The sequence below is a fragment of the Periophthalmus magnuspinnatus genome, chromosome 4 (assembly GCF_009829125.3).
Source record: "Periophthalmus magnuspinnatus isolate fPerMag1 chromosome 4, fPerMag1.2.pri, whole genome shotgun sequence".
NCBI lineage: Eukaryota > Metazoa > Chordata > Actinopteri > Gobiiformes > Gobiidae > Periophthalmus > Periophthalmus magnuspinnatus.
In genome coordinates, this window is record NC_047129.1 from 21,656,491 (window position 1) to 21,680,870 (window position 24,380).

Sequence of the window (24,380 nt, forward strand, 5' to 3'; positions counted from 1 at the left end):
TCAGTGCCTATCAAAGAGTTCTCTCCCAAGAACAGTCAGTGAGATCCCTAAGGTTCTCACTGAACAAAAACAGGCATCACATTCAACTTTGACTCCTCACCCATTAGCATTGAATGGAAACAAGGCATATCACAAAAACTGACGCCTCAAGTTTTTGCTCAGTGTGAAGTCTTTCTTTGAATGCTTAAATCATTTGTTCAGATCACTTTCAGTTAGTCATCTCAGATTGATGTGCAGAACTCTATTCAGATGTCTACACATATCAATCTGATGATAGTCTTGATCAAGAACATCAACTTTTGAACTGGCCTCCCTGTGGTCAAAGGGCTTTTTTTTTTTACTGGCTGCCCCACTCAATTCTGCAACATTTCTAACCAGTAGTCATGTAGCACTGGCTAACACTGGCACTCCTGGAATGTAATCTTAGCCCTTCAGTCCAGTCTGATTAAAGCTGCTTACACCAAGTCAGCACTTTCACTGTTTTCTATACTGACTGATTATGTGAAAGTGCAAAGGGTCAAATAACAATGCTAAGGTGACAAAAGTAGCTCAAAGGGCCTGAATTATGAATAAATATGATCTTTAACTTTATAGACTCCAGTGCACTGAACGTTTTACATAATTTTTGCATAATCCAAAAGTTTGCTCCTTGTGTATACTTGATACTTGGAAACCCGGTTAGTTCAGGCAGCAGAGGAGGAGGAGGAGGAGGAGGAGGAGTTGCAGATGGGGCTAAAAACTAGGGCAGAGATTGTACTTGGAATTCTATGGCTTTTTACCATAGTTCTGCATCATTTCTGCCAATTTAATGTGTAAAACGTGGCTTTGAAGTGCAAGCCTGATAAAAGCATGCCCCTCTTCAGATCAATAATAAATTATAGTTGTTTTTGCAATTCAGCCATCTTGTTTATGTCCTCACTTATTTTCATTTATTTCATGCAGCATAATGCCATGTTTTGAAGCTCGATTAGCATAATTGACTTTTTTTTGTCCAAATTATCTCAACAGCCCTATTAGCATAGCGTTTGTGAAAATTAGGCTTTCTTTTCCGCTAAAATAGAATGCTAGTGATGGCTTCCTTTTGCCTGTCGAAAATGCATTGATTTTGAAGATGCTCATTTTTCAAGATGCAGCTAGAAGTGGGGCCGCCTCAAAAATGGACCAATTTGTCGCATTAAATTTGTATCAACAACTCGCAAGTGCACGCTCTTAAACTCTCAAACAAACAAGAAATGGCTTCCCTCAGATGGCCTCACAAATCTATGAAAATATGGAGTAGTATTTACTAGTGTAGCGCAGCGAAAAACTTACCCAATAGACAAGTTTATTTTTGCTTGTCTCAATGGAGATGTTATCACTTTACCTATTCCACAGTATGAGATTAAATCTATTTTATTTTATCTTATCTTAAATGTTATCTTTATCTTTATTAAATTACAGGACATACAGGCATTTTCATTCCTCAAAAATATCCACAGAGCTGTATTGTCACCTGCTTGTCTCCATGGAGATAGTGCTAAGTTGATTGCAGGACTGTGTAACATTCCAGGCAAAAGAATCATATCTTCATGCAGACAAGCTCTCCCCAGCAAAAAAGGGAAACTTTGAATAAAAATAATACACTGCCTGGCCAAAAAAAAAAGTCGCCACCTGGATTTAACTAAGCAAATAGGTACGAGCCTCCTTCAGTTGGTCTGGTCTAGGTTCAGCAACAGTTTGTGCTCAAAGAATGAGGTCAGCTGACACCTGAATATACTGAATGACCAGTTATTCCTGATCAATGGATTTTTTCTTCCCTGATGGTACGGGCATATTCCAAGATGACAATGCCAGGATTCATCGGGCTCAAATTGTGACAGAGTGGTTCAGGAGCATGAGACATCATTTCATTTTCCATTGAGAGTCTTTGGGATGTGCTTGTTACGACCCAGCTCAGCTACGGAAAAAGGGAAGTAACAAAACAAAATGGTAAAATTGTGAAACTAAAGTTATAACTTATTTAAAAGGAATGTTAAAGTAAAAATTAACAAAAAGAGGCTGGGGCTGTAAGACTCCTGGAGAAGACTTTGTGCGGTGGTCAGACTCGACCATCATCAATGCAAGATCTAGGTGAAAAATTAATGCAGCACTGAATGGAAATAAATCTTGTGACATTGCAGAAACTTATCAAAACAATGCCACAGTGAATGCGTGACGTAATCAAAGCTAAAGGTGGCCCAACGGAATGTTAGTGTGTGACCTTTCTTTTTTTTTGGTGGCGACTTTTTTTTTTGGCCAAGCAGTGTATTTGAAATCCTCTCACACCCGGGAGGAGCACAGAGTGGGGCTTTAAGTTGCCTAATTTCTTGTTTGTGAAATGTTCTGCAGTAGGGCTTTACGTTACAAGTTAGCTCTTTACCGCTCTGTGGTTTAGTGAAGTGTTTCGCAGTGGGGCTTTAAGTTCACTCTCTGATGTGTCTCCTGTGTGTCCTGTATGTCCATGTGTGACTGACCATCCCCATGTGTGTGTGTGTAGGTGTGCATGCTCATCCTGTGTGTGTGTGCACTCTGTTCCATCCAGATCGCAAAGCCCTGTCCACTACAGAGGCCACGCCCATCAGCTCAGAGGCCACACCCACAGAGGAAACAGACATCGACGCTGTGGACCCCAGTCTGGTCCCAGTGCCAGAGGAGTCCAATCCAGACAGAGGGGTCACCGACCTGGATGCCACAGAGACGCCTGACCTGCACGAGGACAAGGTACTGCTTATTGATAATGTGCTTCAATCAATCACTCACGTTATTTGTCGCTGCGGAGCAATTTACACACATTGAGCAATAAAATACAATAATATTAGAAAGCTCAAACAAAAATCTCAGTGCAGCTCAACAGAAAAGGTCACGGTCAGATCCGGTGTCAGGGCAGTTTGAACAGAGTAACAGTCGTCAGGACAAAAGTTTCCCTCCTCTCTGTCCTGAAGCTTGAATATCACAGCAATGTCCTGGGGGAGCCACATGAACTCTGGAGACACAACAGGAAAGCTTCACTCTCACTCCGTTCTGCTGGTTCGGTTGGTGATGAGACAGACATTCCCTCTTCTGGGTGTTAGTAAAAGGAAACTTTTTGAAAAATTGACTTTTCTACCCCATTTTAAAGTTATTCCATCATCAGAAACTAGACTCAAGTCAAAGCTCCAGGTTCATTATGAAATTTACAGAGAAAAGATGCACATGTACAACCACAGTTTATGTAGAACAAGGCAAAGGTATTTTTCTGACATTATTGGAAGTTGTAGTAACAACTCTCGTATCCTGTTTGCAACGGTAAACAGATTAACAAACCCCCCAGCTCCACTGCCGTTAGAACTAATTTCCACATCTAAGTGCAATGAGTTTGCAGTATTCTTTAATGACAAGGTTCAGGGTATTAAAAATGCCATAAATTCCACAACACAAATAACAACCCAGCACCCACCTAGACACTTAGAGCTGACTCACTTTACACCTGTAACTGATAAAACTGTCCAAGAGATTGTCACCAGTCTGAGTTCATCTACATGCTGCCTCGATGTGCTACCCACTAAATTTTTAAAGTCTGTGCTCAACAGTTTGCTGTCACCACTCACTCACATAGTTAATATGTCACTTCAATCTGGAACATTCCCAAGTGCTTTGAAAACTGCGGTTATCAAGCCTCTCCTAAAGAAGAGCAGTCTTGATGCCACAATATTGAACAATTATCGACCAATCTCAAATCTGCCATTTTTAGGCAAAGTCCTTGAAAAAGTTGTTTACCAACAGCTTATTAACTTCCTTGAAATGAACAACTCCTTTGATGTTTTCCAATCAGGTTTTAGACCCCACCACAGCACTGAGACTGCTCTTATCAAGGTGACAAATGACATCCGCCTGAACACTGATGCAGGCAAAGTCTCAGTCTTGATCCTGTTAGATCTGAGTGCTGCTTTTGACACTGTTGATCATGGGATCCTCTTACAGAGACTGGAGGACTGGGTGGGCATCTCTGGTACGGCACTAAACTGGTTCAAGTCCTATTTAGAAAACAGGGAGTACTTTGTTGAAATTGGAAAATGTATATCAGATAAAATGTCCCTGACCTGTGGGGTGCCCCAGGGTTCAATCCTGGGACCCCTGCTGTTCAATCTCTACATGCTGCCATTAGGCCAGTTAATACGCAGCAATAATGTGTCTTACCACAACTATGCAGATGACACTCAGATCTATGTCTCACTAGCAGCAGGTGAATATGGACCAGTGGATTCACTCTGCCACTGCATCCAACAGATCAGTGTGTGGATGCAAAACAACTTTCTTCTGCTAAACTCAGACAAGACTGAAGTTATCATCTTTGGCCCACAGAAACATAGAGAAAGTGTCAGCAGTCACCTCCAGTCTCTCTCTCTAAAACCTTCAAATCAGGCTAGAAATCTAGGGGTAATAATGGACTCAGACTTGAACTTTAACAGCCACATCAAATCAATAACATCTGCAGCTTTTTACCATCTAAAAAACATTGCAAAAATCAAAGGTATACTGTCAAAGCCAGACTTAGAGAGACTTATCCATGCATTTGTCTCCAGTAGGTTAGACTACTGTAACGGCCTGCTCACTGGCCTCTCCAAACGAGCCTTAACACAGCTGCAGTACATCCAGAATGCTGCTGCTCGGGTCCTGACTAGAACCAGGAAGTATGAGCACATAAGTCCTGTGCTCAGGTCTCTGCACTGGCTTCCTGTAGCTCAAAGAATAGACTTTAAAGCAGCTCTGCTTGTGTATAAGTCTCTCCATGGCCTAAGTCCAAAGTATATCTCCGACATGTTAGTGCCATATGAACCATCTCGCAATTTGAGGACTTCAGGGATCGGCCTCCTGCTGGTGCCCAGAGTCAGGACTAAACATGGGGAATCAGCGTTTAAATTTTATGCAGCTAAAACTTGGAACAGTCTTCCTGAAGATGTGAGACAGGCCTCTACTTTGACAATGTTTAAATCCAGACTCAAAACAGTTCTGTTTAGCTGTGCATATGACTGACAGGTTTTTATTCTGCACTCTTCTCTTTTAATATTGATTTTATGATGATTATTTGTGATTATTTATGTTTGATTTGTGTGATTTTAATGTCTTTCTTATTCTGTAAAGCACTTTGAATTACCTTGTGTACGAATTGTGCTATACAAATAAACTTGCCTTGCCTTGCCTTGCCAAGTTCACACCAGTGGTAATTTTGTCTGCTAAAATATTTGGTCAAGGTTTTCATCAATATCATATTTTTGCAGACTAAAATGAAATAAAATGTAATCACAGTCATCAAATTCTGACTAAAATTACATTTTCATCTACCACTGTGACTATGAAGTAGATGTTTTGACAGATAAAAAGATATTCTTCACAGAATAATAACATAAAACATAAATGAATAAAAGAAACAAGTGGAGACTAGATCCAAGTTCCACTTTTGAATCCCAGAGCCACAAACCAGAGCATTAACAAGCTCACTGTCCAAGAACACATCTGGACATGTCATATAGAGCAAATAAAATAATTTTCTGGTCGACTAAATTAGCATGACAGTTTTCTCACTTAGAACCGTTGTACGACTGAAGATGCAAATGAGATCTGCAGTGTCTGATATTTTGAGTCCTCCTCTCACTGCATCTGCGATCAATCTTTGTGACACACAGTAAACACAAGTGCTCCTCAGTAACAGCAGAAGAGCTCCGCCATGAAGGGGACCATCTTTCCCTAATTTCCATTCATTCACTCACTTACAACACTGCTAGCATGTAGCACTAGCCTCAGCTAACCGGCACAATGACGGAGACGTTACCACAGAGCCTAATATTTGCTCCACCAAACTGGTCTTTTCCATGAGTAATCATGTGCACCATCACACAGTGTGTGTGAGCTCTGCAGGATTAAACTTGTGTTGTGTAGTGTGACATCTGGGGGTGATGTGCTGGAGGGTGGTAATTTTGTCTGTCTCACTCTCCGTGTCCCAGATTTTAAGTTCATTTGCAGCTCAAACTTTGTACAGTCGCCTGTTGATCATCGTTTGTCTTCATTTCGCTCCCAAAGCTGCATCTGCACACCGGCCATTGACCCGCAGGCCCCACACAAAGTTTCCTGTGCTGTGGGGTTCTTTAGGAGTGGCTGGCGGTGGCCAACCCAAGGGCCACGTAGAGGCATCATCACTGCCTCGATCCTCTAGTGCAGGGTGCAGGGGTGTCCAAACTATGGCCCGGGGGCCAAATGCGGCCCTCAGACCAATTTTGAATTTGCCCAATTGATCATAATCAGTACTTTTTACGGCAAATTTGAGTAATCCTACCAATATAACCTAAATAACATCACATTGCATTGTCATACAGATCTAATATTAATATTTCAAGCCTTATTTAAAGTATGAAGTCAAAACTATATTAAATGCACTTGTCTGAATTATCCACTGTATTGACCATTGGTCTGTAGCCCTCCGTGTCGAATATTTTACAAGATATGGCCCTCCGTGAAAAAAGTTTGAGCACCCCTGCTCTAGTGCGTGCTGTGCGGGAGCATTTTTGGACATTCTTCACAAGCGTTTGTCCCTTTGTGCCGCTCAGAGCCGAGGAACCGTACACACTTACAAACAGAGATCTGTTTGTAAGTGTCTCTGCCTACTTCAACAAATTGACCAATCCAGATGCCTTCTACACCCAGTCTGCTCATATTTCTGTTGCATTTTATTGTGAAATTATGATATCATGGGAGAATTACACCTACTGCCTTCTGCTGGCCATTCCATGTTTTCCTAAATAGAAATAATTGTTTGATAATCTTTTCAAAGGTCAGATAAGGTTGATAAATATACAGTGCTGTTCAATAGATGACCAAGATTGGTTTAGAATGAAATAAACATCTGAATTAATACACCCCAATGACACCTAACTGGTGTGTATGAAAGACCGTGTATTAGCAGCTCTCTCTGACTAGTCCACATTGAGTGCAGTCAGTAAGTCCCATGGAGCGCAGAGCTGTATGCCACTGTCTCATTACTCTGATGCAAATGTGCTTGGGATCCACCAGCTGTGCTTTCAAAAGGGCGGCTCCTCTCTGTGCGGGTGCACGCCTGCAGCCTGAGACACGTACAATGCATGCAGTCTACTCTAGGTCTTATTTTTACTGCCATCAATCACCAGAATTTCACCAAAACTTGTGTTTAAACCTTGGGTTATCTGGGGACACAACACTAGCTCCGTAGTTTGATGAAACCCACACTACCTTCAGAGACCTTGTGATCCCTTAACAAAGAGCATAAAAATGATTATGGTAATATCACGCCCCTGTTTGGTGTTCTGAACTCAGAACAAGAGCAGCTAATTGCATCAGCAGTAAATAATACACTCTATTCACTACAAGCTTTCCTATAGCAATGTTGTGTTACAAAAGCTGGCAATAAATCTACGTCAAAACCATTCACGGTGGTTGAGATATTTTGTACTTAGGAGTTTTTTGGGGTTTTTTTTCAAATCAATCAAATCAAAATCACTTCATTTGTCCCCAATGGGCAAGTTATAATAATAGAAAAGCTCAAAGAAAAATCCCCCTGCAGCTCAACAGATAGGGTCATCAGATCTTGTGTCAGGACAGTTTGAGGTGAGTAGCAGCCTTCAGGACAAGAGTGTCTCTCCTGTGTCCTCTGTGTCCTGCAGCATCACAACAGTGTCCAGGGGGAGCCAGGTGAACTCTGGAGACACAACAGCCTCTACTAAGCCTCACTCTCACTCTGCTCTGTTGTTTCAGTCGTTGATGAGTGTTTCCAAAGCTCGTTGCATAGTTGTAACTTCCATCCTCTGAACTGCACATGCTTCGCTTCTTAGTTGGTCAAAATCCCATAATCTTAAGTAAAAAGTTTAAGATACAATTTTTTTTTTTAAGTTTTAAAGTCTGCCACCCAATCAGCCACAAAATCAGCCAACTGTGACTGTGGCAATGACAGAATGTTGTACTTTAAATTTGGTCCAAAGCATTAGTAATAGAAATGCAATAAACAGAACCAAAAAACAAAACAAAACAGTTTTTCATCTAAAAAGTTACATACTGGAGCAAATCTTGCAAGAATTTCAATGTTAATGCAAACAAAGCAGGTGGTGTCTTGCCAAAGAACACAACAACAGTACACACTAGTTAGAGCTGGAACTATCCCTGTACAACTACATGTACTTTTCATATTGCTGATAGGAGGGATTGAGTCAGTGTATTTTTGCTTTGTGATTAGTTAGAATTATTCAAACTTTTTTCAGATTTAGTAGACTTTGTGTGTGTTCTCTGCTCCAGGCTAGACTCTGACAGCCAATCAAACGTGTGTGTGCTCCCATTTGTCCAGTGGGACCCAGGAACATCAGCACGCTGGCATTTACACTTCAGTCTGTTCGAGTCGGTCTTATCTTGTACCTTATCTTCTTTTAATATTGACCATCAATAGTGGACACGACCGTGGGATTTCCTGTAGGACTGTGAAAAGGACAGGACTGGGACAGAGCTGATAGAGGAGCAGAAGAGAGGTCAGGACCGCAGAGATGATGGGTCCTGGTAGTGTTGTCGTGGTACTAAAATTTCAAATTCTATTTCAGTATTAAGGAATATACTCGATACTCGATACTCTATACATATACCAAAGACATCAACAGAAAAAAAAAACATTCTCACATTTTTTGTTTGGAAAAAGCTAATTGAGCATTTATGCAAATTTGGGAGCTGAACACAATGACATGCAAATCAGCGCACTATCTCCCAAAATGCTCCTCTTTTTATTTTTTATTTTATTTTAAGAAATTCATATACGACAATCTATTCATATTTATATATACACAATGTGAGAAAGTCACATGATTCTGGCTTTTATGGTTTAGGAGCAAAATAATGGGTGGAAAAAAATTTCCATTATTATTAGGCCCAAGTCTGGGACAACGTCCTGGCGAGGGACTTATTAAAACAGCATCCGGAGCCCGGAAAATGGCAAAAATTAAGTAAACACGACCCAACATGCCAGTGACAGGTGTTAACAATTAAAACTCAATGAGCTTTAATTGTGACCGAAGAAAAAATAATGCAAGTGCCACCTCAAACTTTGATTTTCATGGAGCCAATGGGAGTTCCATCTGAATTTTTTACACCTTGGATTTTCATTCGAAAACTTGCAAATTGATCAAAATTAACTAGAACCACATACGATTACAAGCTAGCCTTTTGATTTGTGATAAGTCATAAAATGTGGGTGTGGCCAGCTTGCAAAAAAAAGACTTTTTGAAGTATTAAATCATGCGCAACATGCAGTGTCCTATTGCCCAGCATTAATATACATTTTGTGCACAATAATGATCTGAACGCAGTGATATACAATTTACATAGCTGACACATTACTTTGCGCCACAGCGCCCCCCACTTGAACTTTTGAATGTACCATTACATTACAGCTAGGTACATGTCGTGTTGGATGTACTTCTAGCTTATTTATTTAAGTGCCCATCAGTGTCATTATGTCCTCATTGATGCTTATTATAAAAACGCCAACGAGGACATACGTCTGTCTGCAACCTTGTTACTGTGGTAACATAAGAAATGTGTCATTAAAATACAGTACATGTTGTTCAGTGTTCTGTTGTAGACTAAATAGATGCTCTTCACTAATCTAATCTTGAAAAAGATTAAAAATGTCTCCGTGGCGTGACCTTGAAAAGTCAAAATACATGAAACCAGTGGAAGAATAGACCAAACCTTTTTAAACATAGAAAGATGAAACTTAGCATAAAAGTCGGCCATATTGGGTGGAACCCCATTTTGCAAATTTCTACTTCTTTCTTTTAATATCTCCACCTTGCAATTTCCTTCAAAATGCTTGAAAATTATTAAAACTAATCAAAACCCATGTGCAATTAAATAATATTGTTTAGATTTTTGATTATTTTTTAAATGTGGGTGTGGCTTATTTGCAAATCAGCATAAAAATGTGTATTTCTCACAGGTGATGTTGGATTGAGTCGGACCCAATGAAACAATTGTGCTCATTGACAAGCTGAACGCAACAATGTACAAGGTGTATAGCTTTGATATAAAACTGCTCTACGGCGCCCCCTTGAAAGCACAAAATTTTAAAATTTTGTTTGTCAAAGACCTTTGAATTTGGCATGGACATCAGTCTTGCCATACTGAACAAAAAAGCCAATAGACTTCTCAAGACTTTTCAACTGCATTGCCATGGCAACATCCAACATTTTACATAGAAATACATGGGTTTTGGTTAACTGGGATGAAAAAAAAAAGTTTGCGTCATAGACCATTGAAATTTGGTACACATTCCACACATCATCGTGAACAGAAAATCCAATGAAAACATACTTGTATCTCCAACCCTGAAGGCATGATAGTGTATTGTCTCATTGGAATGAATGGAATAGTATTATGTAGACACTGATTTGGGGGAGGGGTGATGTAAGCGGGGACGAGAGGTAGAATCTTTGTTTTTGTTTGTTTCTGGTGAGGTTTTTGGTCATTTTTCTTCCTGGTTGGACATGGGCAGCAGATATGACATAGGCAGATGTAATTTCATAACTGTTACTTAGCAAACATAAACAGCAAACAAGAGCCACAACTCATAGTTTTTTGACAACTAGAAATACATGATAACACCTTTCTGTGGATAAATTGATGTTTAAATTGTGTGTGTTTCTAGGTACTATCCACCAAAAACGTCAGAATTAGAAAAACATGAAAACCTATCGTATGCACTTTAAGCTCAGCTGCAGAGGTGGGACATGCAGAGGGGGTATTGGAATTAAAATGGTTTATTTGAGGTGCAAACTGGAGCACTGTGTGGGGCGGGCTGTGCATTTTAAATAGGATCTATTTTACGCTGGATTTATACTTAATGTGGGTTACTCGCAGATTGCCTGTTACACCAGCTTCAGTGTTCTCAAGTGTGGATTCGACCAAGGCAGAGCAGTGTCATGTGCCCAAGCTACGAGCTGCAAGAGTAATTGAATCGAAAAGATAATAGCTTTACAGATGATCGCAACCTTAGATAATTAAACTGGCACATGGCTATATTTAAAAACTCTGTAAAACCAGAAATTGTGTAGGAGAAAGCAAGTGAATAGTACAGAATTTTAGACCTGGAACAGAGGAGGACTTTGCATGCCAGCTTTGCTTTAGAGTTTGTTTGTAGAGAGTACCCCATAATCTGTTGCAATGTGATGTCACAGTGAATTTTTAACTGTGAAATTAGAGATTTTATTTTAAAAAGATAAGATATTTAAAACCATAAGAACGATTTCTCTCTAACCTCTCACGTGACAGCATTAGGTACAAGGTCCTAGGATCCTGTCTTTACCCAGTCCTTTTAATCAGATTCTGGTTGGAACTTTCAGGTTGAGTAAAGTCAAATAAGCAGCGTGTTTACTGTCCAACCCCTTTACATATATCCAAAGCATATGAGTGGAATATTACCATTCCTCCATATTGATACTCAGATGTGAAGTGAGTTCATGGTGTCTGCTCTGACTTTAACTATAAGTGGGACTGAACAGTTCAAACACCCACAGCTCTGAGCTATGAGGCTCTGGAGCTTGGTGCAGGGAGACTGTTCATATGTTTGTTTTTAATCAACAAACTGAAAAACCAAAGCATCAGTGATGTCAACACATGGGTTTTATCAAAGCAAATCTTTCCAAATGTATTACAAACAGGCCTCAGGCTGAGAGCTGTGGATGTGAGATCACTGCAGCTCCCTCACTGTCTCACTCTGTTTAAGACCAAGAATCATATGATCAGTTAAAACGCTTTTTTCAACATAAAAGAAAAGGAGACACTTGTTGAAACCATATGCTGTAGAGTACAACTATTTATGAATACCTTCAGCATGTGTGTTTTTGTTCAGCAGCCTCTAAATGCAGTAAACACAGTGGTCCTGGTTGGTTTACACTTTGACTTGAGTCTTTATTTGAGTTTGACTGTATATTATGATCTCTTTACATGTCTAGAACTGTGACAATTTATTTTTGAAATCTTTTGACTTTATCCACTTCTCTTTCATACACGTTGGACGGACGCTTGAAAATTAGCTGTTATTTTTGCGGCAGGGACATCTATGATGTGCGAATGATAGCACACAAGTCTGCAGTACACGCTTTGGTCCCTGCAACATTCACCCTGCTGAAGCCGATTAAGTTTTATTTTTACAGAGCAGAGATGTGTTTCTTGCTGCAAATAATAATCATGCCCTAATTTTATCCTCAAATCAGTAGACCTATAACACAAATAAAGATAACATAGGTTACAAAAAAAAAAAACATTCTGGTGTGAGAGGACTACAGATTGTGCTAATTATATTTATTTATTTATAAATGGAAAATACTAAAAAGGCCTATGAAAACTACTGTAAATCAAATGTGTTTGCTATTAATAGCCTATTTTTTTTGTAAAAAACAGTGGGAATTTTGTTTGGTTCCTAGGGCCTCACAGGCAGAGAAACAGGTACTGTGCAGAGCCAAAGCCAAAGACGGGTGAAGAGCTCTGGGCATGAGATTGTGTTGGATTGTGGATGCACCCCAGTTTGTGTTTTTGTCTACCCTTATATAACATCGACCAGTCAGAGACAGTAAGCTCAATCGAGGCTGCAGGAAAAGCCTCACTGCCTATGGCTCAGCGAGACCGTGGCTCACCCTCCCCGGCTTCTGTGTGCTCGCTGTTTTAGAGTGGGGCTTTGGTGATGGCTTCTCAGTGTGAGCCGGGCTGTTGCTGTTGCTTGGTGGACATTGGGACTTTGAACAACGCACAAGGACAGTTTGCAAACGATCGTATGGGATTCCACTGAATGTTTTTAGAATACAGGTATAATTATATTCTGTTCTTACTTATTTAGTAAGATTAAGTAAATGCACAGCTGGAGCTGTGTGTTATAGTGTATGGAGCGCCCTGGTTTACTCTTGATTGTTTGGGAGAGAGAGGTGGGTTCATCGCAGGAGGCATAGGGAGCACTAATCACACTGACCCAGTTCACGCTCAGGAGATAAACTCACCTGTGTGTATTATATCCTTTGTGAATGGTCCATGGCCCAAAGTATAACTCGAGGAACTGCAGTACCAGGCAGGTACTGAAAAAAAAAAAATCATATATTCTTTTTATGTGAAGCACTTTGGTCAGCTGAAGTAGTTTTAAATTGGCTATACAGTATAAATAAAGATGAAGTGAAATAAATTGAAACACGACTCAGGGAGCTCTTCAGCGTGGTCTCCGAGTGGCTGCCGAGCCCTCTGCAGGACTAAACCAAAGTTATAAGGATACAGACAGCCTGTCTGCCCCATTTTCAAGATTAACTCCATGTTTTCTAGATAAAACATCTATATGTGTGGAAAAGAGGAAGTTTAAATCTGTCAACTGGACAAATCGTTGTAAGAGTGAAGACGTTTCGCTGCTCATCTGAGCAGCTTCTTCAGTTCTGGCCCAGAACTGGATGAGCAGCGAAACGTCTGAGGGATTACACAGACATCTATATGTGTGGGACACCTGGAGTAGAATCTAAAGTTTCTGGACCATATGGAATTAAATGAAATGGAAAGAGAATGGAAAGTCTCAGCGCACCGATCACAGAGGAGGCCCACATGACCTGCTCCACTGCACTAGTCGTGTGTCAGCATAGGGTTAACTCCTCTGCCTCTACATAGGGTTAACATGGGAATTGTTTGTGCAGTATGCACATGAACATACCTTAAAAGTTTGATTTTAAACTCTATAACCGTGGCCATCATCTCGTAAATATGTTCAAATCAAATATAGCTTTTACTGATAACAATTATAACGCTGGTTTATTCTCAAGTACAAAAACGTTTGGTATGATGACCAAGTTGTTTGTTATAATTTGTGTTTAGTTCTTAAGGCGATGAAAAAGCAGAATGAGCCTCAGTCTCTTGTTTGAGTTGCCAGTTTCAATGTTAAAATCCAGTTGTTTTAACCCTAAAAGGACTCTCTCTGCTCTGAATCATCACTACCTAAACCCTAGCACCTGCATCTCCACTCATTGATCAGTGCTAGTGCAGCCTCTGCAGCTCAGTGACTGAATTCTGGAGCTTCTGATTTTTCACATGAGGCCTGTCGATATACTGAGAATCTGCAGGTTAAGGCACTGCAATCCAGGTGTGATTGTAGTACCCTTTTAACAGTAAGAGTGCAGGCTACATATAGCTCCTTTAAGATTTCATATATTTTCACCAATTTAGCAACATGGTTTTGTTGCTTTAACCATTGTAGCACAAGGTATCACTATGGCTGCACTGTTGTTGTTCTCATACTTTCAGGTGTAGTCTGAAGTGGATTCTGGCGCTAACAGATTCTGACAGTAGTCATACGACCTTTGACCTTAGCTCTGTACTTTTAGTCGATCAGTTGTCGAGTGAACCCAATTTCTGGACAGCTGTAAGGTCACCAGAAGCCCCGCCTGCCTTCCCCCTCTGCCCTCTCCCCCTGCCCTCCTCCTGTACCCCCCCTCCCCTGCCCTCCGTCTCTGCCCCACGGTAGAGCCCTGTGTCTGCCCTCATCTCTGTGTAATCTATCATAGCAGTCTGAGCAATGGACCAGCCAGTCCAGGAAGTAGTCTGACCCCACCCCGGTCTAATAGTACACTGTAAATGAAGTTTATATACAGCTGAAATGACTGGACTTCAAAGTATGAGTCTGGATTTCTGAATAGTTTTTGCAAGTCTAGAAGTATTTAGTTCCTGTGGTAAACATTTATCATAGTTTTACATCAGTCAAATGAATGATGTGAAGAAATGTTGAAATGTTTAACAGTTACAGTGTAAAAGTTCTAGTGTTAGCTGCAAAAGATCCATACCATCTGAGGCAAAACGTGCTTGACTGTTATTTTGAAAGATTATTATTAGTCCATTAACCAAACGTTTGATCAATATTTATTACAAAAATAATAGAGATTAGCTAAAATGTTTTCCCCCTAGACGCTAATATCATGTGACCCATTGTGAGAAAGTATCGAGCTGAGTCTGAATCGCTCTGATCACAAAAGAGTGTAGGACTATGTAGTGAGTGAGGGGTTAGGGGCTAAGACGGACATTTGGACAGAGCTCTTGCTCTACTCCCTTCTCCCCTCTCTCCTCCCCTCCTCTTAGCCTCTTTTCTCCCCTCTCTTCATCTCCTTCCTCACTCCTTTCCTCTCCTCTTTCCTTTCCTCCCCTTGTCCCTCTTTTTCCCTCTGTCTCTTCTCCCTCTCTCCCCTTTTTCCTCTCCACTCTGTCTACTCCCCTCTTCCCCCTCTCTTCTTCTTCCCTCTCATATCTATACCTCCCCTTCCCTCTCCTCCCTTCGCTTTCTGCCTCTCCTCTCTTTCTTCTCTCCTCTTTTCTCCCCTCTATCTCTAACCCTCTCCCTCCTTCTCTCGCTCCTCTCTCCTCTTCTTCCCTCCCTTTCTCCGCCCTCTCTCCTTCTCCCTCTCTCCCCTCTTTCTTCTCTCCTCTCTTCTCACCTCTCTCTCCTATACTATCTCATTCTCTCTCTCCTCTCCCCTCTCCTTCCCTCTCACCTCTACTTCCCTCTCTCCTCCCCTCTGTACCTCCTTCTCTCTTCTCTCCTCCTCTTTCTCCTCCCTCTCCCCTCTTTTTTCTCTCCTCTCTTCTCCCCTCTCTCTCCTATGCTGGCTCATTCTTTCTCTCCTCTCTCCTCTCACCTCTCCTTCCCTCTCTCCTCCCCTCTATACCTCACCCTTCTCTCCTCCTTTCTCTCCTCCCTCTCTCCCCTTTTTTCTCTCCTCTCTTCTCCCGTCTTTCTCATATGCTGTCTCATTCTCTCTCTCCTCTTCCCTCTCCTTCCCTCTCTCCTCCCCTTTGTACCTCCTTTCTTCTCTCTCTTCTCTGCTCTCCCCCCTCTCTCCCCTCTTTCTCTTCTCCCCTCTTTCTTCTCTCCACTCCTTCCCTCTCTCCTCTCATCTGTACCTCTCTCCTCTGTATCTCTCCTTCTTCTGAGGACAAAGACATATCTTGTTAATAAACTGGTTTACAGCAGATTCTCGTAAAAACACAGTGCGGTTTTTCTGACTGTAAACTCCACACTATATAAACAATAGAACTGTAAAAAGGACAAAAGGACAGTGTGGCTGTAACCATTGTAAAATATATAAATATTTAGGCATTCAAAAGATATTTCTCATGGAACTATTCTTGGTGTGTATAAATAAGGAACTGTGACCATATTCTGCAGAACCCGAGTGCACCATAGTCTTAACGTGAGGGTATTTTACTTATGTGGGGTATTCACTGCTAACACATCACATATTTAGATCAACATGTTGCAGGTCTTTCAAGATTATAGTTCTGTTTCGATTGGATTAGTTTGTGCGAACGAGGGCTATGAGACGTTCATATGTGTCTGTAATTTAGTATTGGCACTAAAGCTTTGCATCTGTAATTGCTAATAAAAACGGCTATCATACGTATAACCACAAGAAATGGATAAAGATCATCTCAGTTATGTTATTCACAAGTTATTTGTTCTCCGCAGCACAAATAAACATATCGATGCTCTGGTAGGTTTCAGTTCCACTTAAAGTGATTACACGAGCAGCAGGTGTCCGAGTACATTACTGGTCAAAAGTTTGTCATTTACTGTTTACTGCTTTCTATATTTTATGTACACACAGAAGACATCAAATATATGAAGGGAGATATACGGAAGCAAGTAGCAAAGAAAACAAGTTAAATAAATCAACTAAACTTTTTTTTTTTTTCATTTTATATTCAAAAGCTCAAAGTGGCCACTCTTTGTTTTGTTGACAGCGTACATCCTTCTCTCAATGAGGTTCATGATAAAGTCTCCTGAAATGATTCTTACTTCACTGCTGTCAAGAAATGCCAAGAGTGCAAAGCAGTGATCAAAGAAAAGCCTGGCATGTATTTATTTATTTTTTACCAATCTAAAATCTAAAATAGTTAGAGTTTAGTTTTTGTTTACTACATTCCATATTTGCCATTCATAGTTTTGATGCCCTTAGTGAGAACTGACAGTGCAAATAATCATGGAAATAAAGAAGAAACACAGATGAAAAAGTGTATTCAAACTTTTGACTGATCGTGTATGTACTGGCTACTCCAGATGTGTTATTGTGATCTTTGACATTCAGGTTTACATGCATTTTGATAAACTGGATATCCAAATTGGACTAGGCTGGTTATCCACGTTTTTTGTCTCAAACCCAACTCGGCCACTGAAGCCTCTCTGTGTGATCAGTGAATAAATGAGGTGCTAGTTTGTATCATCTTTCCCCATATCTGAGAGCAGCTGCAATTTGCATAATGCCACCACATAATTACACAGCCGACTGAGGAGGAGTGGCGCTATGAGATGCACTGGGCCAGATGTTCAGACTTGGACAAATACAACACAATTAAATGAGTTTTTCTGTGATTAAGAAAAACTACTTTTATTTAGCTTATTTACTTATTTTGCTATTTCCAATCGCAAGGTGTTACATTGGAGTTATTTTGTAATGAACTGCTAGGGCTGGGCGACATGACAAAAGAGTTTCACATACTGATAGATCATGATTGTTGTTCGAATTTTATTTTCTCTCATTAAAAACAAATAAAAATGGCATGATGAGTGCTCAGGGGAGAGGCCATAGTTTTTCATTACTGCTGATATTAAAACCAGAGAGAACACTTCCAAACGCATGTCTAATATTTGCCTGGCTGTTGCTTACCTCGTGCAGTTGAACGCCTCTCCTTGTCTGTTTCTAATGTAAATCGGACCTCATTCTTACATGCAGCAGGTATCCGAGTACACTACCTATCAAAAGTTTGTATACACCCTCTCATTTAGAGTTAGGGCATTCACTAATCATGTTCTGAATATAAATAGTACAGAGTTATAAACATTGTCATTTAAAAATGTTCAAATTTCTTGCTCCAAAACACATGCATTTACTGACAAAGGATTGACTGTACACCTCTCCATTAAAAACACCCAAGTAGATCACTGACTAGATTGAGGGGTTATTGTGCAAAATGACCTTTTTTGAGCTTTGTACCATGTTTTACCATTGTTCTATCATCAAAAACATGCCTGAAGAGGTTTTATATGTCATCCATGCATGTTTGAGTGGGTTCTCTAGTGAGTTCTCCCAGGCCCTTTTTGAGCCCTCCTTATGGTTAGCAGGGCAAACCTGTACAAGGCTGCACCCACAAGCCACAATTATTATTTTATTTATCTTTATTTATACAGGGGGACCCAATGAGAGCACTGTTTAAAAACTGAAAAAAAAACAATCAAAAACAAATAACTTCATATAAAACATCAAAAACAAGTGCAGATATGTGTATAAAAGTTTGTTATCAGATTCTTAAATTGCAACTGTGTCACCAACGTGTCCAGTTTTGCTTTTTCTTAGAGTGTATTCCATTTCTGTGAAGGAAAACAGCTAAAAGCCCTCTTTCCCATCTCAGTTCTGGCGCGGCTCATCCTTAGCCTTATGCAGTCATGCTCCCACACACCAATTTTCCATAAACATACAAGAGCAGGATACGAAACAATACACTACAACTTCACAAACCTGATGTGATGTGCTGTAACTAATGAAACTAATATGTTGTTTTTGGCAATAAAAGGTTACACGGTGACCCCATAGAAGTGTAATATCCACTCTTTAAGCATAATAATATGATTGTACTTCAGAAATTGCAGCCTTAACGATTTGCTAATTGCGTCCATTCAAATTTGCGTATGCGTTTAATCTTGCTGCCCTATTCCATTCCTCACCAACTCCTTACTGAGAAAAGAGGCTAACCACTCTGCCACAGTAACACGGGCAGATACATTATACTCTGCCCCTTCATTCATCCTGATACAAATGCTTTTAGCTGGAGAAAAGATTAGCTTGTGGTTCCATTTTCTAATTGTAAGGAGTCTATCTGTTCAACTGTAATTCCTCCTCTTATCTGAGTCCAGTAAAAGATAGAGCGTACGTGTGGTCAGCAGAGGAGAGCTCCTGACTGGTATAGCTATCTATCTCTAGGCAACAATAATAGGTTTTAATTAGCAGGCTCTGGCAGAATGTTCCTGAGTAGGGCTTTTGTATTCCAAAGGTGCAGTCAGCGTGTCCTTGGCCCAGTGAAAGTCTCACTATCTCCACCACATCATTCACACTCTAAAGCCCGCTGTGTGTGAGTCCAATGCTGATGCGTTGCTCAAGGGCAGAGGCAGTAACGGGTCAGTCTGAGGCGAGGTTGTAATAATAGTGAGAGGCAGAGGTGGGAGAGAAGAGAAAATCAGAGGTGGATAGTACTAGTTACTTTTTAAAGACATTTCAGAGTACTTTTCTAGCAGCATACTTTTACTCCTACTTGAGTAATATTTTTATTAAAGCAACAGTAGTCTTGCTTGAGTAAAAGTTGTGGTTACTCTTCACCTCTTCTTCAGATATGATTTAGTTTGTCTCATTTTTGTGTAGCTGATTTTGTGTATTATTTAACATTTTGTCCTTCCAATTAACTTCAAATTATATATCAGATGTTACGTCCTGACAGTTACTCTTACCTGAGTAGTAGTTCACCCCAATACTTTGACGTGAAAACAGGGATAGATCAGAGCAATGACGTTTTACAGGAGAATAAACATTACTCAAACATGCATGAATCACTCTAAATACAACTTCAGAGGGTGCATGAGAAGAGAAACAATTATCGCATGGTTAAAAGCTCTACACTCAATTTAGCATAATGGATCTTCCACGAAATCTGGTATTTTCAAGGGATGGACACAAAAATTTGAAAAACAAAACATCTGTATATTTAAAGGAGCAGTGCAAGAAACACAAATGTTTCAATCAGTTCATATTGTGTCATCATAAATCTTTTGTCACTTGTAGATGTACTCACAGTGGGAAGAGTAATGAAAACCTTTACTCAAGTAATAGTACTGTTAGTTCAAACAACATGACTAAACTACAGGTAAGAAGTGGACCATAACATTATTACTAGTAATTGCCACTAGCCTACTACTACTGCTACTAGCCTACTTAATGTGGTCTTTCTTAAGGGAGTAGAACTTGATCTGGTCCCAGAATTTAAATATGTTGGAGTTATCCTAGACCCAACATTGTCCTTCGAAAGTCACGTAAAGTGTCCGAGGTAATTCAATTCAATAATCAGAATTTTCATCACATCCGGAATAACTTAAACATGAGAGCTGCTAAAACTTATTTCTACTCTATGATCTCTCTCACATAGACTATTGTTTAACTACTTGGTCTCTTGCCTGCCCCAAAAAACTTAAAACCATTGAACGCCTTTATAACAGAGGCTTAAAGATACTTGATAAAAAACCCATTCCTCACCACCACAGTCAAGTTCTGAAAAAGCATAGACTATTGGACTTTAACAGCACGGTCAACCTTAAAAGAGTCTAAGAGCCTAATTTATAAGGTCCTACACTCCCTCGCACTACCACTGTTAAAGGAGTACATTCAGTATAAAGACAATTTATTAAGGACCACACGAGCCACCACCAGAGGTGACCTGTGACCCCCCACAGACAGACCACCTTTGAGAATGTATTATCTGTCCAAGGTGGGAACCTGTGCAGTAGTGTCCTGGTAACCCTGAGAGAATGTCCTACGTACAGTTCAAATGAAAAACTGGTTATGGTCAAACCAAACATGCTTCATCTATAGTGGCATTGTGATTTTAACTTTTCTATAGAGACATATTTGCATGTACGGACAAAATATGAAAGGAGGGGGATAAAATGTAATTGTCTTGAATGGGCCAAACTGACTGAAATAATGGGAGCTGTTTAGTGAATGGAATATGCAATGAGTGCAATGTACAATGAGTGGAATGTGCAGTTATGGGAACTGTGCAATAAGTGTAGTGTGCATTTTTTATTTTAACCCTTCTGTGACCCCAGCCCTTGGGACAACGAATGGAAATTAGCCTTTGGCTATAATTCACTGTTTTACATTCATGTTGTATCATGTCTGTTCATCATTGTCCTAATCAAATACATAAATAAATAAATGCTACTACTGCCACTAGCCTACTAATACTAACCTACTGCTACTAGCCTCCTCCTCCTGCTTCTCCTCCTCCTCCTATACTACTACTACTACTACTACTACTACTACTACTACTACTACTACTACTACTACTACTACTACTACTACTACTACTACTACTACTACTACTACTACTACTACTACTACTACTACTACTACTACTACTACTACTACTACTACTACTACTACTACTAGCTTATTACTAATACTACTGTTACTACTAGTAAGAGGAACTCTCTGTAACGTAATAGTCACTTGTGGATTTATTTAATAACCAAAACTTAGTATTGTTACTCTAAATGAAATCTGTTACTTAAATATATGGTGTCTGAAAACTACTCCCAAAGCACTGCCAAGCAATGCAATGTACTGTTACACTATATTAGGTGCCAAGTAACTCTCCTCCATTGATGTGTGCTGCTTTTACATTACACTCTTTGCAGGAAAAACTCATTTACAAGAACAAAATGGCCTCCCTCAGCAGTTTCTTCTGTTTTACAGTGAGCTAGAAGCAGAAAATGCTGATTTTTTACATTAAACGACCCTCATTACTATTTTCTGATCTATGTTATAATGTTGTTTCCTCATTCATCAATTTTGTGTCAAATAGGACCTTTAACTTTTAGCACAGGTCTTGTTTCCAAGTCTCCCTAATGTTTCTGGATTTGATGTTTAGATTAAATTTTAAATAAAATGTAATAAATGCTTCGAATAAAACATGTTTCATTTTAGATTGTTTTTTATTGTACTTTAAAACATTATTTTCTGTGAATGGACTTGCATCTCTACAAACCTGACTCTTATTTCCTGCTTGTTTCCATGGAAATGTTGTTCCTTTGGCTATAATATTCCACAGTAGGGCATAAAACATGTGTATCTCCATGGGGTTTGTCCCTTAGTAAATTAACTCTGTTAACTTTCGATTTCCATGGAATCATGTTAGTGATGTGCCACCTTCAGAAAGTTACAGTGTTGTTGCCAATTTTCTTTTTTTAAATTTAAATTCCATACTTACTTTGGGTTAATTACTTAATCATTTTAGATATCATCCATGCATGTTTGAGTAATTTCTCATGGGCCCTATTCAAACAGGTGGCAGTACACTTTTATCCAATGTTCAGACCATAAGCCTACATCACCCACGCTTCCACAGGAAAATGTATCAAAATATACAAAAGCGTGTTACAAAACAATATACTACAACTTCACAAACCTGATATGATGTGCAGTAGTTTCATTAGCAGGATGCAGACTGATTGTGATGTGATAGTGCTCTGAAGGGGGAGTAACTTAGCACAGAAAGTAAAGTGAAGGGGGGCTTTCTGCATTTTTGGCAATTTTGCATACAACTCAGAAGATCCTCACACAGGGCTTTGGTGTTTACTGTTAGACCGCGCCTGCTCTACACAGTCTGCTATGGGCTTTATACATCAGTGTGACCCGTTAGTGACACGCCCCACTGTTTGAAGAGAGATGGCGGTAATCAGGTTCAATTCCCTTTAGGCCTGCGCACTTCTATTTGATCAGGAGACAGCACAGATTGGTTTAAATACAGATCACATCCTCCACGAGCACAGTGCTACCCATCTCATTCTCTTCTAACACAAAGGTTGATGGTTCAGTCCCTGCCACTGGTAATGGATACTGCTATTGTGTCCCGAGGAAAGGCATGCAACCAATTACTAATTCCCTGATATATGGAGGTCCTAGATTGAAGTGAAAAGTTGAAAAGGTGAACTGCAAACACTATCACGACATTGTGTGGCTGTAGTAAGTAAATGGTGCACTTAAGGGAGGGCACCTGGTCTTTTTGTGCTATACTTATTGAATCAGTGTTTTAAATGTGATTACTGTAGATTATGGTGTGCTCTGATTGGATGGTGTAAACCTCCATGTTTTGAGCTGGTCCTGATTGTCCTCTGGCGTCCTGTCGTATAAAATGAATATCATGCTCCCTCTCTACTCTCCTAACGCTTTCGCTCCCTCTTATTCTCTCTCTTTTTTGTCTTTTTTCTATGTTTTGATATGCCCTTTCTCTCCTTACTCTCCCCTTTACTCTCCTCTGCCTCTTCACTCTACCCCTCAACCCCACCCCTTCCGATTTCTCTTTCTCCCTTTTACATTCTCTCTCTCCTCTCTCTTCTCTCTCTTTCACACATCTTCATTTACAGAATAATTTCTCTGGGGCCTTCTGTTGTTGTTGTTCCACATCTGTCTTTACTTACTCCCTTCTCATAGACTGCAGTCATTTCAAAGTCATCCCATTTGTAATAATAACACTTTTTCTTATTTACAAAAACATTATCTAGTATCATCTTCAGATGCGTGTTACTGACAGGAGGAATAACCAGTCAGAATGTGCGGTCTGTTTGTCTCTAAACAAAAATGGTGACTTACAATTTCTGCTGAATAAACTATGCAAATAATAATAATTGTGTTTTCTAGACACTCAAAGCCACTTTGCAGTTTTTTGCATTATTCATTCATCCCACATTCAGTGGTGTTAATCAACTATTGTAGGTAACTAAAATGAAACTAACACACCCTAGTCCTACCCTAAGGTGTGAACAGTCATATTCTGCACAATTGTTCATGAATCATCTAGCTGCATATTCTTATTAATGGAGGTTTAAGACACAACTTATGACCCATTTACAATTGAGAACCAAATAAAAAAACAACAGGCCCAGAAAGTCTCATAATGTTTGAATTTTAATTTATACTGAGTTGTTCTCTTGAGAGATAAACAACATCTACAAAACACATCTGGGCCAGTTTTGTCTCATTTTATTTTTGGTTTAAGGGAATAAATACTGTTTTCAGTCTCTGCATTGGTATCTGCTAATATCAGGCAGAGGCGGGGATTTATGTTTTTTTTCAAGTGGGTCCCCAGACACACACACAAACGTATTACTACTACTTTTTTCTAGCGTGTTTCTTGTGCTCTCCCCCTAGCATCGGACCCGCTCTGGGCTTTTACTTACCAGCGGGTCCACATAGTTTTACAGCTCCACTAGAGTTTGTCACTGCATCCAGACCTCCTCACATCCTCGTTTCACTTTCTCAATGTTTTGGCTCGCATTTTAGTGAATGTTTGTTTAGGCCTATAGGCTATTATGTGAAGTTTTGTTTCTGATTCCCTGTTTTGCGCACCGTCGAGGAATGAGAGAAGCGAGAGATACTACGTTATATTGTAAGCGCATGAGATCAGGGGAAATTCATGTGTGCGCTCAGAGATGTGCGTGGATGCTCTGGACTTTCAGCACCCGTGGGATCAGTGCCTTTGATATC

The 24,380-nt window shown here is 40.0% G+C and overlaps 1 protein-coding gene across 1 annotated transcript in view; it reads left to right on the forward strand.

Moving 5' to 3' along the window:
- The window catches only part of LOC117394025 (carboxyl-terminal PDZ ligand of neuronal nitric oxide synthase protein-like), a 204,469-nt gene that overhangs the window by 118,072 nt on the left and 62,017 nt on the right, over positions 1–24,380 (forward strand). The window contains exon 7 of the mRNA XM_033992037.2: positions 2,561–2,739. Coding sequence (XP_033847928.1) covers positions 2,561–2,739 — 179 coding nt within the window. The remainder of the gene's footprint in view (positions 1–2,560; positions 2,740–24,380) is intronic.